The sequence below is a fragment of the Heterodontus francisci genome, chromosome 23, assembly GCF_036365525.1.
Source record: "Heterodontus francisci isolate sHetFra1 chromosome 23, sHetFra1.hap1, whole genome shotgun sequence".
Taxonomy (NCBI): domain Eukaryota; kingdom Metazoa; phylum Chordata; class Chondrichthyes; order Heterodontiformes; family Heterodontidae; genus Heterodontus; species Heterodontus francisci.
This window is the reverse complement of record NC_090393.1, coordinates 32,568,937-32,589,254: the sequence shown is the minus strand read 5'-3', so window position 1 is coordinate 32,589,254 and position 20,318 is coordinate 32,568,937. Positions and strand designations below refer to the sequence as shown.

The following is a 20,318-nucleotide window of genomic DNA, read 5'->3' as shown; positions in this document are numbered from 1 at the left end:
ACTCCATGGCCTCACCCCCTCTCTATCTCTGTAATGTACTCCAACCACACAACCCTCCAAGATATCTACACTTCTCTATTTCTGGCCTCTTGAGCAACCCCAATTTTATAATCACTCCACCTTGCCTCGGCCCTAAGATCCAGAATTCACAAATAGAAGTTGTTGTTGATATTGCACATAACACTGTTCAGTTGTTGGCCTCCCTGTTGTTATACTTCGATATATGTATAGATGACACAGAGCATAATCTTGAAACTTCCTGATGACGCAAAGGTAGGGGGCTCAGCAAACAGCAAGGAGCATTGCAGTGGTGCAGTGGTTAGCACCACAGCCTCACAGCTCCAGCAACCCGGGTTCTGTTCTGGGTACTGCCTGTGCTGAGTTTGCAAGTTCTCCTTTTGACCGCGTGGGTTTCTACCGGGTGCTCCGGTTTCCTCCCACAGCCAAAGACTTTCAGGTTGATAGGTAAATTGGCCATTGTAAATTGCCCGTAGTGTAGGTAGGTGGTAGGGGAATGGTGGGGATGTGGTAGGGAATATGGGATTATTGTCAGATTAGTATAATACTGCTGCACATTCTAAACTCTTAATCCATATATTGCATTTATTTCTTTGTAGGAATCATTCTGGTAATCCAAATCTGATAAGAGGAGCAGCAGCAGGAAGAAGGAGTAAACAGAAAACACCTGGAAGGGGACTAAAGTATAAGAAGACATACTCACAGAATCCTTACCCTTCAATCAGACTTAATAGTTGCTGGATAATATACCTGTACCTCCAAGGAACAGCACATAAGGAGGCTGTCCTTCTTGAGAGAGGCTGCAACAGATAGACCTGCAACCAACTGCCAGAGCTGCTCCATCACTGCATTTTGCAATCGAGGTTACTGCTGTCCTGAAGTTATTTGCATCAGTCAGGTCAGTCAATCAGCACTCCATGCTGTATTAAGCAGGTCACTGAAACCTTGTTTGCTGGAGCAGTTTCATCACTTTCCCCAGCAATATTCAGAAGCAGGACAGAGTTCTGGATTTCACACAGATTGCAATATCTCTCCAATTATAAGGTCTCACTGACTGCAGACTTAATGAATTGCATGGATTTCCACTCTATTAATGTGCAATCACCAGCAGCACACCACATAGGTTTGTGCCTGCTCTCCTGGCAGCAAACACAATGCTTTTATATTGCAGCAATGCTCCATCCTTTCCACTCTTTGCTCTACACAGCAAGGCAGAGGTTTCCAGCTTGAGGACCAGCCCCATTCCCAATACACTTGGATCAGGAGAATGTTGCCACAATCAGATCAATGAGTCAACCAGAGGCCCCATTGAGCAGTGGGTTGGTTTGTGTCCCAGTGCCGACTGAGAGTGCCTTTCACACTAGCAGCTCACTGATCATATACAAACATATGAAATAGGAGCAGAAGTAAGCCATTGAGCCATGGCTGATCTGTTTGTGTCTCAAATTCCACACTCTATCTACCCCCAAAAACCTTTGATTCCCTTGCCTAACAAGAATCTATCTACCTCTGCCTTAAAAATATTCAATGACCCCGCCTCCACACCTTCAGAGGCAGAGTGCCAAAGTCGCACAACCCTCAGAGAAAAAGTTTCTCCTCATCTCTATCCTAAAAGGGTGACTCCTAATGATAAAGGCCAACCATCAAAATTGTACAATGTTGTCCCTCAATGAGTCTCCGGACGGCTGCCACAAATGCCCCTCCAACACAAAAACTACTTCCAGTATGTGTATCCTGTCTGACATCTCACCCATAACAATTGTGAATAATAACCAACGTGCATCTATAATGTAATTTCTGAATAATTAGGAACCAATTTTCTTTCTTGAAAAAATGCCATGGGGGTTATGTGTCCTTGTCACTACTAAAGTTAAATAGGTGTAATGTTATTTAATATCTATATTACTTATTAATTTCATGAACTTTTCATTATTCATAAGTTTCATTTTTAAGTTGATGTTCCCATGTCAATTGGCACTTGCTGTTGCAGCTATTTTTTTTTCAAATTCACTCAGGGGATGTGAGCCCCATTGGCATGGCCAGCATTTGTTGCCCATCCTTAATTTCCCTTGAGAAAGTGGCACTGAACCACCTTCTTGAACTGCTGCAGTCCATCTGGTGTAAGTACACCCACAGTGCTGCTAGGAAGGGAGGGAGTTCTAAATTTCTGACCAGGGACAGTGAAGGAACGGTGTTACAGTTCCAAGACAGGATGGTCTGTGGTTTGGAGAGGAACATGCAAGTGGTGGTGGTCCTATAAGTCTGCTGTCCTCATCCTTCTGAGTGGTAAAGGTCAGGCGTTTGGAAGGTGCTGTTGTAGGAACCTTGGCAAGGTTCTGCAGTGCATCTTGTAGCTGGTACACACTGCTGCCACTGTGCACCAGTAGCGGAGGGGAGTGAATGTTTAAGATGGTGGATGGGGCGCTGATCAAGCAGGCTGCATTGTCCCGGATGATGTTGAGATTTTTGAATGTTATTGGCGCTGCACTCATCCAAGCAAGTGGAGAGTATTCCGTCACATTTCTAACTCGTGCCTTGTAGATGGTGAACAGGCTTTGGGGAAGATTTACTCACTGCAGAATTCAGACCCTCTGGCCTGTTCTTGTAGCCACAGCATTTATATGGCTGGTCTAGTTAGGTTTCTGGTCTATGGTAACACCCAGGATGTTGCTGATGGAAGATTTAACGATGGTAATGCCGTTGAATGTCAAGGAGAGATGGTTAGATTCTCTTATGTTACAGATCGTCATTGCCCAACACTTAAGTGGCAAATAACATTTGTGCCACACATCAACCCAAGCCTCAATGTTGTTCAGGTCTTGCTGTTGCAGGCACAGACTGCTTCAGTATCTGAGGTGTTGCAAATGGTTCTTAATACTGTGCAATCCCCATTTCTGACCTTATGATGGAGGGAAGGAGATTGATGAAGCAGCTGAAGATAGTTGGCCTTGGACACTACCCTGAGGAACTCCCACAGTGATGTCTACCCACTGTCTCTCCCCATTGGGCTCCCAATTTCACTCCAGAGTACTAAGCTTGTTATTGATGCTTACCATCTGTTATTCCCTTTCCACTACCTGTGCTTGCAGCCTTCCCAGCTCCTTGGTGACTCAACCACACACACCACAGATGCGAACAACGCCATGGGAAATCCATCAGTATTTAATTAAATTGAAAAATTAAAAAGTAAATAAGCATGGCAGTTAAAATACCATTTTGGAATAATTTTATGAAGCCATCTTTTATATATAATCATTTAAAAGTCAGGAATGATGTATCTCAAGAACACAATTAGTAAAATTAAGCTTTAAAGAAGTAACTGCGCCTTCTCTTATTTCAAAATCATTGTCAGTATTGCAAAAATCAGTAACAATCTTGTAGCTGAAGTCATATTACGCCACTTTTCCATTTGATGAAAAGTAAAATTATATTAATGCATAGTGAATTAGTCTTCACCAAGGTAAACGCTGACCATTCCAGTCTAGAAACGATCCGCTGTCTTCATCTGAAAGCCTTGACAATACTCTCAGAATTCCACGAACACTTTCCTCTTTAGTTTGTGGTGCCTAGTGAAAGTGATTAAAAACTGAAGGTTAGTTAGGTATAACGCACAAAATACGAATTCCCACTTATTTGCCAAGGGTGGCAACTTTGGATCAACTCCCAAACCACTCTGAAGTTGGCAGACCCTGGGAAAACGTGGATTATAATGGAGAGTCCCATTAATGGCATCACTAGAACAGCCTGAAGACAAGGAGACACAACATAGTAACTGTGATTTTTTTTCCCCCCTTAAACTCTGAAGGAATATACAAATGGACTGGGTCTTAAAAGCAGTCCCATGAGCTTTCCTTTACCTTCAAGATACTTCCATGAAATAAGATTCACCAGCACTCAAAATACAGTCATGTAACCCATAATAAGGGGAAAGGAGAACAGAAGTACTGATTTTATTAAAGTTCATTCTTGGCAACAGATATTAGAATAAAGGTTGAGGGAAGTGAGAGAGAGGATAGTGCGACAAAATGGTCTAACTGAAGAACAATAATGGTGCAAATTAACTATCCAAGAACTAAACATAGATTTTTAAAAAATGTATAATATTGGGTCCACCACTCAGTCAGGATGCAATACTCATATGTGAGACCACTAGCTGTAATGATTACTAGAGCGGTCATAATCTTAGATATGACCTCTATTTATTTCCTTACCTTTTCACCGCCCATATCTGTTTGGACCCAGCCAGGGTGCACTGAAGCACAAAGGATTCCATGGGGTTTCAGCTCATTAGCCAAGCACTTGGTTACCATATTCAATGCAGCCTGGATAAAAACCAATATAATCATGAAATTGTATCAATAATAATAGCTAGCTGAGTGGAATTACAAGCCAGGAATTTCCTTAATGGGATCAGATAACAAACTAGTATATTGTACTGGTCTAGAGGAGCCATTGACTCATTGGTCCAGATTTTGCTGTGGTAATGACAGCAAAATTGTTAGCTTTCGCTGACATTACTTCACTGAAACTGACAGCAACCTCAGGCATCCGGACATGCACTATAGGAGATCTCCACTGCAATCATGAACTGATGAGAACTTCAACTCTAACATGGTTAGTCTCGCTGTTAAAGCACTTGAAAAGGTTACACCTTATTGAGTGTTGCTGGGCTTTTAAAACAGCATACTAATTTCATAATTACTGAACAGCTTCACTGGCACTGAAAAGCTAATTTGTGGAATGTCAAGTTTCTCCACAATGAAAACGGTTTCACAATTATAAAAACATAATTTTTTTCTTTTTTTAAAAGTCTGTTTATCTTTATCTGTATTATTATCTTAGTGGGGAAAGTCTTTGCTCGAGTCGCTCTGAACAGGCTCCAGAAGCTGGCCGAGCGCGTCTACCCTGAGGCACAGTGTGGCTTTCGTGCAGAGAGATCGACTATTGACATGCTGTTCTCCCTTCGTCAGATACAGGAGAAATGCCGTGAACAACAGATGCCCCTCTACATTGCTTTCATTGATCTCACCAAAGCCTTTGACCTCGTCAGCAGACGTGGTCTCTTCAGACTACTAGAAAAGATCGGATGTCCACCAAAGCTACTAAGTATCATCACCTCATTCCATGACAATATGAAAGGCACAATTCAACATGGTGGCTCCTCATCAGAGCCCTTTCCTATCCTGAGTGGTGTGAAACAGGGCTGTGTTCTCGCACCCACACTTTTTGGGATTTTCTTCTCCCTGCTGCTTTCACATGCGTTCAAATCCTCTGAAGAAGGAATTTTCCTCCACACAAGATCAGGGGGCAGGTTGTTCAACCTTGCCCGTCTAAGAGCGAAGTCCAAAGTACGGAAAGTCCTCATCAGAGAACTCCTCTTTGCTGACGATGCTGCTTTAACATCTCACACTGAAGAATGCCTGCAGAGTCTCATCGACAGGTTTGCGTCTGCCTGCAATGAATTTGGCCTAACCATCAGCCTCAAGAAAACGAACATCATGGGGCAGGATGTCAGAAATGCTCCATCCATCAATATTGGCGACCACGCTCTGGAAGTGGTTCAAGAGTTCACCTACCTAGGCTCAACTATCACCAGTAACCTGTCTCTAGATGCAGAAATCAACAAGCGCATGGGTAAGGCTTCCACTGCTATGTCCAGACTGGCCAAGAGAGTGTGGGAAAATGGCGCACTGACACGGAACACAAAAGTCCGAGTGTATCAGGCCTGTGTCCTCAGTGCCTTGCTCTACGGCAGCGAGGCCTGGACAACGTATGCCAGCCAAGAGCGACGTCTCAATTCATTCCATCTTCGCTGCCTTCGGAGAATACTTGGCATCAGGTGGCAGGACTATATCTCCAACACAGAAGTCCTTGAAGCGGCCAACACCCCCAGCTTATACACACTACTGAGTCAGCGGCGCTTGAGATGGCTTGGCCATGTGAGCCGCATGGAAGATGGCAGGATCCCCAAAGACACATTGTACAGCGAGCTCGCCACTGGTATCAGACCCACCGGCCGTCCATGTCTCCGTTATAAAGACGTCTGCAAACGTGACATGAAATCGTGTGACATTGATCACAAGTCGTGGGAGTCAGTTGCCAGCATTCGCCAGAGCTGGCGGGCAGCCATAAAGACAGGGCTAAATTGTGGCGAGTCGAAGAGACTTAGTAGTTGGCAGGAAAAAAGACAGAGGCGCAAGGGGAGAGCCAACTGTGCAACAGCCCCAACAAACAAATTTCTCTGCAGCACCTGTGGAAGAGCCTGTCACTCCAGAATTGGCCTTTATAGCCACTCCAGGCGCTGCTTCACAAACCACTGACCACCTCCAGGCGCGTATCCATTGTCTCTCGAGATAAGGAGGCCCAAAAGAAAGAATTATCTTAATACAGTCATACATTTATTTCATTACCTGAAATGTTAAATTTAAAGTGAAGGGTTTTAAGTGCTTTTAACTTCCTGGTTTGCTGTGTGACAATACTTCAACGTGACGGTTGCCTACCAGCTTGTTGACATCATTGCTGCAGCTGCAAAACATCCCCTTGATTTCATGTCAGATTTAAAGAGCCACGGGGAGAGGGAAAGTTCATGACACAAAGATGGCTAGATCATTGTAGACAGCATTCTTCACAGTCAGCTGCGAGTGTCCTTGCTTCGCTGATGACTGTAAAATCCAGGCCATTGTATTTATTGTAGGAACATTCCAAGATTAATCCTACTGCCCTCCTCGGCTTCAAATGCTTATTCACTTTTCCATTTTGAATTTTCAATGGTTTCTGCCAATAATTCCAGTCACAAAGTTTTCCATACTCTAACATCTTTCTCAAAAGAAATTTCTTCTAACTTCTCTTCTCATTGAACTAATAACACTTTTAAATTGATGCCCCCTTACCAACAACATCCCAACCAAGAGAATACTCTTTCCCTACTCACTATCAAAACCCTCCACAATTTAAAAAAAAAATCTCGTGAAAAATAGTCCCAGTATCTCAAGTCTCTATAGTTTCTAAGCTCTGGCATTAGCCTGGTGAATTTATGGTGCGTGCTCTCTGTAGCTTTAATGTCTGTTCTATAATGGGATCACCAAAATTGCAAACAGTACTTGAACTGGGATCCAACCATTGCCTTGTACACATTTACCATTCCTCATCTTTGCTTATGCACTCCATGTCCCTATTTAGATAACCCAAAATGCTACTGGCCTTTTTACAGTCATTTACCTGTACACACTTCCAAGGAGTTACATATTTGAACCGTATGTTCATCTTCCCATTCAGTATCACTCCTTTGAGTTTATACTCTAATTCCTTTCTTTTTCTCCCTGAAAGCATTCTCTTACACTTTGCCACTTTAAATTACATCTGTCACACATTTGACCATTCTGCTCTTCTGCTTAAGTTCTGAAGTTTCTTTAGTCCTCATTACTGTATGCCAACCCCCTACATTTGTATCAGTAGAGATTTTGATATTGTCCTTCCCATGCTGAACTCCAATTCATCCCAAATTGTAGATTTGAGAGAGTTTATCCACAATGGACTGACCCGGCTGTCGCTCCCTGGCTTACCATCCTCTCCCTTCTTGAATAGAGTTGGTACATTTGTTATGCAGTAATCCTTAGTACAGCTATGGACCTTGAGGTAAGATTGTAACTTGAAATAATTTCCATGTATTTTATTTATATAGTACAAACATATTAGAACATTCAGGAAATATTACTGACTTTGCACTTTTTGTTTGCCTGAAATGAATGTAATCGCAGACAATGCAAGCCATCGTGCTCCAAATAATTAATACATCCGGAGAGCCATAGTGATGTAATAATGTTATAAATGTTAATCTAAGTTCAGTGAATGGTAATCCACAGTTGTTTAATAGAAGTGACAAAGCCGGTATATAGTACAGGTCATTAAGATGATCTAGTGATGGATCCTTGAAAGGGACCAGTGCACTGCAACCAAGTAATGCAAAAAAGTCTATATTTTACCATACATAAGAGCAATATTAAAACTAAAGAATTAAAGTGGCCACTGAATAAAGATACAATATCATAAAATTTGCCTCAACGTGCAAGATGACTGCTCTTCCATGGTTCTCCTCTAAGCCACACACCATCCTGACTTGGAACTATATTGTTGTTCCTTCAGTCGCTGTGTCAAAATCCTGAAACTCCCTTCCAAAACAGCATAGCTGGTGTAGCTACACCACACAGACTGCAGCAGTTTAAGGCGGCAGCGCACCACCACTTTCTCAAGGGTAATTAGGGATGGGCTATAAACGTTGGCCTAGCCAGCGACGCCCACAACCCATGAACAAATAAAAAAAATTAGAACCAAGGGCTACTTGAACAGGGTATGTTGCATGATAATAACTTGACTTGAATGAGATCACTGGCACTTTTACGAAATTGCTAATGAGTATTATAAAACTTCAACTCATGAGGTAATAGTAAGTTTACCCACTAGCAACGTCTTTATTACTCAGTATTGTCCCTATTCTACAAGGTTTGCACTGTTACAGCCCAACATTCTCATATATATAAAGATTCAATTTTTGCCTCTTTTTCCCCCCTGTTATCAGTCTCTGTAAAGAAACAGATTTATTCTTAGGTATGCTTGCATGGTGATCACAGACCTATAATATTTTGCCCATGTGGCTATTCCTCACACACGAACCTAAGTATCAAGCACCAGTACACAATTTGACTATACAGGCCATTTCAATCAAGTCCAATGCTGTCCAATATGCATCTGTATGTACTTGCCTGCATGGCTTTTTGAATAATGATCAAGAATTGAAATCCTGGGTATCTTTTCCCCTCTTTAGCTGAAGAGATGCAATCAATTGTATTGTCCCACTATTCTACAAGGTGTGCACTGCCATTTTTCATGCATGGGCACCACTGATAACTATTACAGTAATTGCTGAAAATAGAACATGTTGAAGCTTTTCGTCTTGTGCTCATCAGCATAAGATGCAAGAATAACCAATGCAAGGGAAAACAACAACTTATACTGCATGAGAAGGGAGTGCTGATTGGTTGGCAAGTGAACTCTGATTGGTAGAGGCACTGCCATGGAGAATGCACCAGTTTAAAGTGATTGACAGTTAACTGTCAAGCTTTGTTTGAAATTTAAACCAGGCAGCTTGACTCTGGTCAAGGCATTGCCCTGAGGAATGAACCAGCGAATGCTGTCACTTATTTTGTTCAGCTGAAACAGGCGCAATGGGTGTACATGTCATTTCTGTCTACAAAAAACAGGGCTCTGTGTATTAATATATGTAGCTTCATATACGCGCAAATGCACCACACTGCGAGCCCTACTGACAATCTTAAATTGGTTGTCAGCGTAATTCTTAGCACACTGTGGATCATTTAGCAAATGTTGTCCAATCGCGGAATCACATCTAATGTTGGACACTGTAAACTGGTGCATTCTCCATGGCAATGCCTCTACCAGAGTTCACTTGCCAACCAATCAGCACGCTCTTCTCATGCAGTATAAGTTGTTGTTTTCTCTTACATTGGTTATTCTTGCGTGTTGTCCTGATAAGTGCAAGATGAAAAGCTGCGACAACGGGTCTCTATTTTCAGCAATTCTCAAGCTCTGCACTACCAAACGACTATTTATTACAGTAATGTCATAACATGTCCAGAAAAACAGCTCCAAGGACAAGTTGTTGACTCAAATACTAACTTTTCACCTCTAGGACTGGAGTTCAATTCCAGCCCAGTCTGACGGAATGACAGTCTCCTTCGTAAGGGTCTATAAAATGAGTTTGGGCAGCTAATCCAGTACCTAACAGACACAGGAGCTATAGCTTAAAAACAATCCCTAATTGGTAATTTCACTCAAGGAGCCACAGGATGTTCATGTGGTTAATGAAAAAAATACCACACTGGTGAAGCTGGCAGTCCTCTTCTGCAGGTGGGGTCGAGATATGTTGGGAAAAGTAGGAGGAGAAGATTTACTCCGCATGTAGCTGTGTCGTATCTGACCTGGGAGTGAATGATGCTGACAATGGCTGCTGGAAATACAAACAGTTTGATCTTGGAAAGTACAATCAACCATAACATCTATCCACCTGCCATCTCTCCTACACCAAAAAAAGTTCCGTTAATAGTTGGAAGGAGGCAAAAGCAATTTTATACCTGAGGTCTTTTATATCCGTTTCATCATTTTTACTCTCTGACTGTGTGTTGGAGTTTACTGACCTTGCTGGCCCGGTACGCATATGTTTTCCCAGTTTTATCGTCAAACAACTCTATGGAGGCCAAGATGGAGGATATATTGATAACTGTTGCTTTCTTAGTGTTGGCTTTAAGTTCATCACTCAGCCCAACAGCTCGCTGCAAAGCTGGCACCAAAGCCTGCAAAATTAAGACAAGCAATAGTTGCTTCTTTAGTGTTCCCAAGATTTAATGAAAACAAACACCTGAAAATAAAATAGAGGATTTGGTTTACTTAAAATGATTTCATTAGAAAATGAAAGAATTTGTAATTGAAATTGATAACAAATTTGATTAAATAATGGAAAATAAGGGACACTGTACCACAGATGACGAACATGTGCAATATTCCATTTCCTCTTAGATCAGACTATTTTTAAAATCATTATAAAACAGAGCAATGTAGTGAGGACTGTAAAATGATAGTGACAATTAAAGATAAACAAATGATCATTTCATGCATCACTGCTAAACTCTTCTCATTAGTATAGTATGGTCAGAGATATGACAGGATAAGATAATGTTTGGAAAATAGATCCAAGATATGTGGATTTTGTAGTGAAATTGTGCTACAAGCTTTGCATGTCTTAGCCCCCTTTAAAAGCAACTCACAACACATCTACCTGAAATGTTAACTCTTATTTCTGTCTCTACAGATGCTACCAGACCTGCTGTGCATTTCCAGCATTTTCTGTTTTTATTACTGAAAATCAGGGCCGGAATTTTACATTGGGCAGGAGGCTGCACCCAATGGCTGAAAAGTCAGGGCGAACCCACCTCCGCTCGGCCTGGGGAGTCACGCCAGGAATTTTCACTCCCCAGGCCCTTAATTGGCTTAGTCCTAGCAGCACCACTGGGAGTGTGGCCACTGCTGGGACTGCATCCAGCCATCACAAGCAAGGTGAAGGATGAAACAAAAACAGGTGAAGGATGACCCCAGAATGAAGGCAAGTTTTTGGGGCCTCACTGGGAACAATCAGCTGGGTTCCGGTGCATTGGGGAGGGGGGGGGGCCCTCCGTGGCGGATAGGACGTCTGATCAGGAGGGCCCCCCCAGCCCGCAAGGCGGCCACCAGTGTCCTTGGGCCTTTGCCATCTGCTGCGGGTAAAATACCCACAGCGGCGGGAGGAGGCCCTTAAGTGGCAGTTAACTGGCCACTTAAGGGCTTTGATTGGCCTGGGGCAGGCGGACCATTTCTCGCCACTGCCCTGCGTAAAACTGCAGCGGGGGTGGGAAGGCATCGGGAATGGACACCCCGCTTCCCACTCAAACGTACTCCCACCCCAGCCTGCTCGTTGGGGGGGCTGTAAAATTCCTGTCCAAGACTTGATTTTCCATAACAGTCAATACTGAACTTCAAAATTTTTGCTCAGCCTTTGCATTGATGACATTATCTGCTCCTTCACAATTCTCTGATTAATTCAACCAAAAGTCAGCTTTAAATTTACTGTAGGATACATCTAATGAAGATCATATATGGGTAACTGGAATCACAACAGCTCAACAATACAGGTGAAGCTGAAAAACCATCAATGCAAAACCTAAGCACGTTTTTTTTAAAAAGCCACCTCGCTGCCCACCATGGCACAAAATACTCTTTTAAGGATATCATTCATACACCACTACTTGCGCTGATTCCTGTCTGAAAGGTTGTAACGTGAGGATTTGGAGTCCACCCTCTACCCTGCCCTCCTCTCCTCATTCATGGAAAGAATAAGCTGGGATCAAATACACAATAAATACATTAAAACCAATTAAAATTGCAAACTTGCAATGAATACAAAAGCATGGTATTACCTTGGTTACCATCATTGGTCCAACAACATTGGCTCTGTAACTGTTCATCATTGTTTCAGGAGTAGTTTCATTCAGGCCTCCACCAAAGTTGACTCCAGCATTATTTATTAACAGAGATAGACCATTGTTTTCCAATATCTTCTCAATCTGATTAGCACACTCTTGAATGCTGTCAATGTCATTAACGTCTTTAAAAAGTCATACAATAAAGGGTTTTAGTTGCATGTTTATACTGTATTTTCCCATTTTAAAAGCAACTCATCACATTACAGTACGAGGAAATAACTACACACTACTTCCAACACTGGTGTTGCTCTGCAGATTGAATGGTTGGGAAATACATCAAAGATAATTGTGGTACAAGCTTTGCACATCTTAAACAAGCATCCTTCTTCTCAACCAATTTTCTACCTTTCCATGCAGAAGGCATTAACTCATTGCATAGCTATGACTGCACAGGTACTCATCACCTCTGGTTTCTCAGCCAAGTAGCCATTATTAATGCACAAACCTTTTAAGTGTTCCAGGTGACACAGCTTCATCTGATGTCTGCATATATGTGCCTCTAGAAGGGATGTCAAAAGCAGCAGGACCAGTCAATTCTCACCTCACCAGCCTAGGAATACTCATATGAATATCCCATACAGGTTGGGGACCAATTTTAGGATCTTGCTGTTCTATGTGGTTCAATAGCTTTAGATATTAATTAAGTTGCTGCTGTGGCTAACAAATAACAAACAACATTTTAACCCTGCAAGAGCTGGCTCAAACTATGCTACCTGTGATTAGTACTGATGAAAAGGTGAACAGAGAATCAATTCCCCACCCCCCAGCGAAGGGATATGTACATTTAACATCTTAGTTGATCACTGATGAGCAATGTTTGATCATTTTCATCAGGCAACAGTAGCATGACTCTTTGAAAAGTCAAACCCAATACCACAGAAGAAAGAATCAATATCTGCCAATGTGAGACTGTCCCCAAAAAAAAAGGTTTAGCAACATTGAGCAAAAAGGACTTACAGCTTATAACAGAGACCCCCAGGTGGCACACTTGCTCTTCACGGCCCCACAGGAATAATTTTAAGTCACCTTTTCAGCCCTCTTCAGCTGTACTGACTGGTAGATGATGGTCCATCCAGTAGGCTTTTAAAATGGCACTGGGGTCTTCTGTACTTTATAGGAAGGCAATTTGCAAGAATTCACGAGGCTCCCACTGTATTCAAACACATTTTCACAAGCGGCTCAAGACACATCAGAAGGTATATGGTGGCAGATGGGAAGCATGGCGGTATATCTATTGCTATAATTTTAGCTCCTCTACTGCTGTATTTTCACCAGGAGGAAGGATTTAAAATCTGCCCTTGAACGTTGTGAAGTAAACATTACCTCAGGTCACTCACAGTTCAATTTAGTCACAGGTTTCTGGAATTTGGCTCCAAGCAGAGTATCCAGTTACTGGTATCTTTTTTAACAGAGTTCAAAGTTGCATTTGTCTCACAGGTAGAGTAATGGTGTGCATATGAATTTGCCTGGGAGAATATTTCAGTAAATGAAAGAATTTCTAGCCAGTAGTTATTGTGAATTCCTCACCTAATCAGACAGATGGCACATGAAATTTTGTTACAAAAAAAACCAAAAAAGGAACAATGAGTGTGGTTCGGTGTCAAATTCTGCTTTACAACACTCTCGTCATACAGTCATCGAGTTATATAGCACAGAAACAGGCCCTACGGCCCACTGTGTCCACGCCGGCCATCAAGCACCTATCTATTCTAATCCCATTTTCCAGCACTTGGCCCATCGCCTTGTATGCTATGGCATTTCAAGTGGTCATTCTTAAATAAAAACAAGAAATGCTGGAACCACTCAGCAGGTCTGGCAGCATCTGTGAGAAGAGAAGCAGAGTTAACGTTTCGGGTCAGTGACCCTTCTATAGTGTGGTGCCCAGAACTGTACACAGTACTCCAGCTGTGGCCTAACTAGCATTTTATATGGCTCCATCATAACCCAGTTCCGAAGAAGGGTCACTGACCCGAAACGTTAACTCTGCTTCTCTTTTCACAGATGCTGCCAGACCTGCTGAGTGGTTCCAGCATTTCTTGTTTTTATATCAGATTTCCAGCATCCGCAGTATTTTGCTTTTATTTTAGTGGTCATTCTTAAATGTTGTGAGGGTTCCTGCCTTTACCACCCCTGCAGGCAGTGTGTTCCAGATTCCAACCCTCTAGGTAAAAATATTTTTCTCAAATTCCCCCTGAACCCCCTGCCCCTTACCTTAAATCTATGCCCCCTGGTTATTGACCCCTCCACTAAGGGAAAAAGTTTCTTCCTATCTACGCCCCTCATAATTTTGTACACCTCAATCAGGTCCCCCCCTCAGCCTTCTCTGCTCTAAGGAGAACAACTCTAGCCTATCCAGTCTCTCGTCATAGCTGAAATGCTCCAGCCCAGGCAACATCCTGGTGAATCTCCTCTGCAGCCTCTCCAATGCAACCACATCCTTCCTATAGTGTGGTGCCCAGAACTGTACACAGTACGCCAGCTGTGGCCTAACTAGCATTTTATACAGCTCCATCATAACCTCCCTGCTCTTATATTCTATGCCTCGGCTAATAAAGGCAAGTATCCCATATGCTTTCCTAACCACCTTATCTACCTGTGCTGCTGCCTTCAGTGATCTATGGACAAGAACAACAAGGTCCCTCTGACCCTCAGTACTTCCTGGGGTCCTACCATCCATTGTGTATTCCCTTGCCATGTTAGTTCTCCCAAAATGCATCAACTCACAATTCTCAGGATTAAATTCCATTTGCCACTCCTCTGCCCATCTTACCAGCCCATCTATATCGTCCTGTAATCGAAGGCTTTTTTCTTCACTATTTACAACACCACCAATTTTCGTGTGTTCTGCAAACTTACCCGATCATACCCTCCTATATTCATGTCTAAATGGGAACAGTTTCTCCCCATCAACTCTGTCCAGACCCCTCACAATTTTGAATACCTCGATCAAATCTCCTCTCAACTTTCTCTTCAGAGAACAACCCCAGATTCTTTAATATATCCATGTAACAGAAGTCCCTCCTCACTGGAATCATTTTTGTAAATCTTTTCTGCACCCTCTCTAACGCCTTCACATCCTTCCTGAAGTGCGGTGCCCAGAATTGGACACAATATTCCAGTTCAGGCCAAACCAGTGTTTGATAGAGCCCAGGATCCTGTATGCCTTATTAACCACTTTCCCAACCTGCCCAGTCACCTTCAATGATTTGTGCACATATACCTTCAGGTCCCTCTGCTCCTTCATTCCTTTTAGAATTGTATCCTTTATTTTATATTGGGATCTCGAATGCACTGCCTGAGAGTGTAGTGGAGACAGATTCAATCATAGCTTTCAAAAGGGTATTGCATAGTTATCTAAAGAGACAACATTTGCAGGACTCCAGGGAAAGGGCAGGGGAGTTGCTCTTGCAGAGAACTGGCACAGACACAACGGGCCAAATGGCCTCCTTCTGTGCTGTAATCGTTCTATGAAACAGCACTAAAAGTAGATCTAATTGCAGATTACTGTGTTCACTTCATGTGATGTGATACATTCACAATGAAAATGTCAAAAGAAATTGGAGGCTTTGAAGCAGATATTGGTGAAAACTACATTCATTTATTCAGCAGAACTCATGATAAAAATTTGTATTTATACAGCATATTTAACGTAATAAAATGTCCCAAGGTACTTCACAGCAGCATTTGACACCAAGCCACATAAGGAAATATTAGGGCAGAGGACCAAAAGCTTGGTCAGAGAGGTAGGTTTTAAGGAGTGTCATAAAGAGGAAAGAGAGGCAGGGAGGGAATTCTAGAGCTTAGGGTCTAGGTACCTGAAGGCACAGCACCAATGGCGGAGCAATTAAAAATCAGGGATGCTCAAGAGGCCAGAATTAGAGGAGTGCAGGTATCTCCGATGGTTGTGTGGCTGGAGGAGATTACAGAGTTGGGAAGTGCAAGGCCACAGACGGTTTTTAAAATTGACGCGGTGCTTAACTGGGAGCCAATGTACATCAGCAAACATAGGGGTGATGGATAAACGGGATTTGGCATAAGTTGGCAGCAGAGTTTTGAATGACCCGAAATTTACGGAAGGCAGAATGTGGGAGGCCAGCCAAGAGTGCATTGGAGTAGTCAAGTTTAGAGGTAACAAAGGCATGGATGAGGGTTTCAGCAACAGATGAACTGAGGCAGGGGTGAAGTCAGGCAATGTTACATAAGTGGAAATAGGTGATCTTAGTAATAGCGCAGATATGTGCTCAAAGGTCATCTTGGAGTCAAATATGGCACCAAGATTGCAGAAACATCAGTATCTAAATATCTAAAGAAATGAATTTTGTTAAAACACATATTAATGGAAATCTGCTAAATTTGTAAATTGGCTTTCTGATGTAGGCCATCTAATTCAAGATGGAGCCTAATAGTGAAAAAAATCAGAGTGTGGGAAAATTTACAATGCATTCTGAACTATAATTACTACAGTATCAATAATTACTTACCCAACTTAAGTATTTTTATATTTGAGAAGCTTTTTGCCATATTCCTAAGATCCTACGGAGAAGACAGACATAGGTGTTCATACAGAAAATCTTTCGTTACATGATCAACCAATAACATTGATAACTGCAAAACATCACAGTAGTTGGCAAATACAAATTTTCTCAAGAAAACCATAGTAAAAGACATAGTTAGAAAAAAAAATCATGAGCGTATGAACGTCTGCAGCACAAAGTTTTATACATGACGAGATTTCGTATTTTAAGACCTTCTGCATGACATCACACATTAGGGACTGATGTTTTTATTTGTACTAATGTTATTATTTGTACTGATGTTATTGACTGGGAATGTCATAGTTAACATTAAAAAAAAATTAAAAATAATTATTCCAGACTTTTCAAAGGTTGCAAATACTTCAAATGCATTTTTCAGCCTTCTCTAAATGCTGTATAATGCAAAGGTAGCTAACAAAGGAAAGCAAGGTAAATGTGCAAACAGCAAATAGTCTGTTGGCAAGTGACAAAGCCATTTTGTCTAATGGCAAAGTGGAAATGCTGCTGCATAGCAACATTAATAGGCCATTCAGCCCCTTGAGCCTGTTCCACCATTACATGAACTCCATTTACCCACCTTTGCTCTATGTCCCTTGGTACCCTTACCTAACAAGAATCTATCAATCTCAGTCCTAAAAATTTTTATTGACTCAACATCCACAGGTTTTTGAGGAGGAAGTTCCAGATTTCTACTAATCTTGGTGTGCAAAAATTTCACTACTAAATGGCCTAGTTCCAACTGTAAGTTTATGTCCCCTTGTTCTGGATTCCTCCAAAGAAAATCTGTGTCTGGGCTATCGAATCCCTTTATCATTATAAACACCTTCATTAGATCACCTTCAACAGCTAAACTCAAGGGAATATTAATTGAGTTTGTGTTACTTGTGCTTATTAATTTAATCCTTTAAGGCCTGGTATCAATGTGATGAATCTAGGCTGTACCCCTTCCAAGGTAACCCAAAACTGAATGCAGTGCTCCACATGGGAGCATTCTTTCCTCACTTCTGAATACCAATCCCCTTGAGATGAAGGCCAATATTCCATTAGCCTTTGAAGTAGATGCAAGGAGGATTTTGCTCTGGTTGGCGCTCTAGTGCACCTTTGCCAGAGGACAGCAGTGCGATATACCAGATGGTTGCAATCAGTCACTGTGTACACTTCTGGCACAGTCTGAGAACCGATGCACAAGATTGGGAAGGTTAAGACCACCGAATAGTCATTGCTGATCTTTGGTGTAACACTGACTTGGTAATAAAGGGAGAGAGATTTTCTGGTTCCTGAGCAGCTGGTCCAGAGGACACCAACTTTTCTTTTCACAGTCACAGTAAATGATCAACTACATAGAGCAAGCAGAAAGCGGATGAGAATTCCATTCCTTTAGCCTGACATTTAAATCACTCCCCTGTGCCCGTTGGCCCTCGGGATCTCTGCAGCCGGCCAGCAGGTATTGGGGTGGCCGCTCAGACTGCGCCAGCTGGCGGACCAGCTCCAGGCCTAGGCCTCGGTTTGCGCCTGTTACCAGCACCGACTTCAACGACATAGCTGGAACGCGGTCCTCGGCGGTCTCCAGGGGAAAATGACTGAAATATCCGGCAGCGTTCCCGCGCTTTACTGCTTAAAACGTCGGTCGATAAAACTTCGCTCCAACTCCTGGCTCTTCACCACAGATCGACTGGTTAAAAATTAATGAATGACCTTCAACAAAGCAGTCCCTGCCCTACCACTGCGCACCAGGAATTGTGCATTTCCGTCCTTTTCTATCACTCGTTCTTTATTGGAACCCTAACAAAAAACTCTCAAATATAGGCCCAACCCCTGCTCCTTGTCTAGAGCCTGCCTTTCCTCCCATTTCAGCTATTTATCCAATGCCCTTTTGAAAGTTACTTTTGAATCTCTTTTTCAGGCAGTGCATTCCAAATCAATAGCAACTGGCTGTTTAAAAAAAACTCCACATTTTCCCCCCTGTAACAAATCTGACCCAACAGCAAATGTACAGGCAAAGCCTGAAAAACTGCACCTTGTAAACCTTCAGCTAATTTTGCCCCACTGAAGAAGGGGGGAAAAAATAATAAATACAACGAAAGGCTGTAAGGAACAAAAAAGTTGAAGGAACAAAACTTATTTTTTTGATGTGCTGCATGCATGTTTCAAAAGGTTTAGTGGCACTTATTTGGTATATTTTCCAGTAGCTTGAGAAGCTACAGTCCACATTGGTATCCCATTTTTACATCCAAACGACAGTTGTTGAATGTTACTGAAAATATCCTATTTGGCATTTTGTTCTCCAAGTAGCAGCAAATAATCTATTAATAGGAGAAAAAAAAAGATTTGTAAGATTATTATGTTACTAACCAGAATACTAATTGTTAAAATCTAGCTAACAGCTAACTTATTATCATAAACTAACATTTAGCTTTATTAGAACCCTTCTTTGTAATATGGTAAAGTGGGAAAACTTAGGAAATAGGGACAGTCTAGACAAGATGTCAAGGTAGAGGGATTCTGGGACATTGTCAACTTTTAAAGTGGTGAGACCTTGAGAGCAGACAGTGAAACAGCTTCTGTGAGAACAGAGTGTAGATTTGTCTCGCAAAAGCATTGCGATAAAGTAGTCAGTACAAAGAAGTATTACTTATGTAAATCCAAAGGTTAGCAACCATCACAAAATGATCCTTGGTCAATTAAGAAATGCATCCTTTAATACAAGACTAATCACTGATTGGGAGAAGGGAGGGTTAATTGATAGCAGCCAGGATAAAATAAGCCTTGACTGTATCCCTGTATGGCAGAGAATTTTCAAACAACAACAAGAGACACGAGAGAGAGACCTACCAAAAAACTTGCAGACCAAAAGCTGCAAGAGAAAGGGTCGTGCGCTCTGCCGTCCAGTCTCTACTATGGGTAGTATAATCTGTGTTAGACTGTTAATCACTGCCTGAGTTTATGACGATGGTTTATCTGAAAACTTAATAAACTTGTCCTACCTTTATCTCAATAAAGTCAATTCACAACAAGCTTTGTGCAGCCAAGTCCATTCCCAGCTTAGAAGGGGGCATAAACCACCCCTATTTTATCATCTGGCGACCCAGATGGGACTTGGCACGTTACGAACGCTTTTTGAGAGGAAGAAAGGATCTCAAGTTCACAAGTCCGGCCAATGCGCATTTTGGGAGGGGAAACCCTTTTGGGGAGTGTGGTGATCTTAACAGACCCACCAGTGATCAAAGGCACTTATACGAAAATATATAAAGAGAATAAAGTCATGCCATCTAAAGATGTTAAAATGTTCTTCGAGAAGAAATACAAGGAAGTTATAGAGTTCTTTCAAGATAAGATGGGCCAGAAGGAGTTAAAGATAGAGAAGAAATAAAAACCTTCTGGCTTACAGCACTCAGAGAGATAAAGAGGTCGAGCAACTGAACTAGTGGGTTTGAGTTTGGAGCTGTGCCACAAGCGTATAACCGCTCTATTAGAACAGCAGCATGTCTCTAACCTGAATGCTGACACTCAGGAAGCTAAGAGTCCATTGAAACAACAGAAAGAGGAGAATGAGTGTTTAAAAAAAGATTTGGAACTGCAGGGAAGATTGGGGAAACGATGGGCAATTGTGTCTGAAGTAACCGTAGAAGGCACTATCCCGGCCTCCTATGAGGACAATGCTGGAAAAGGGGGAGAT

The 20,318-nt window shown here is 42.1% G+C and overlaps 1 protein-coding gene across 2 annotated transcripts; it reads right to left on the bottom strand.

The window, feature by feature from the left end:
• Window positions 1–3,177: 3,177 nt before the first annotated feature.
• LOC137382710 (C-signal-like) lies at window positions 3,178–18,331 on the bottom strand. 2 transcript variants are annotated; one of them, XM_068055025.1, is made up of 6 exons: window positions 18,030–18,331; window positions 16,589–16,640; window positions 12,042–12,229; window positions 10,230–10,385; window positions 4,230–4,340; window positions 3,178–3,584 (listed from the first exon to the last, which is right to left on the bottom strand). In XM_068055025.1, the coding sequence occupies exons 1-6, from the start codon at window positions 18,180–18,182 to the stop codon at window positions 3,471–3,473; spliced, it is 774 nt and encodes a 257-aa protein (XP_067911126.1). In that variant the 5' UTR covers window positions 18,183–18,331; the 3' UTR covers window positions 3,178–3,470. The 2 variants fall into 2 exon arrangements, with proteins under 2 accessions (XP_067911126.1, XP_067911127.1); XM_068055026.1 differs by having other exon boundaries at window positions 18,162–18,331.
• Window positions 18,332–20,318: the final 1,987 nt, after the last annotated feature.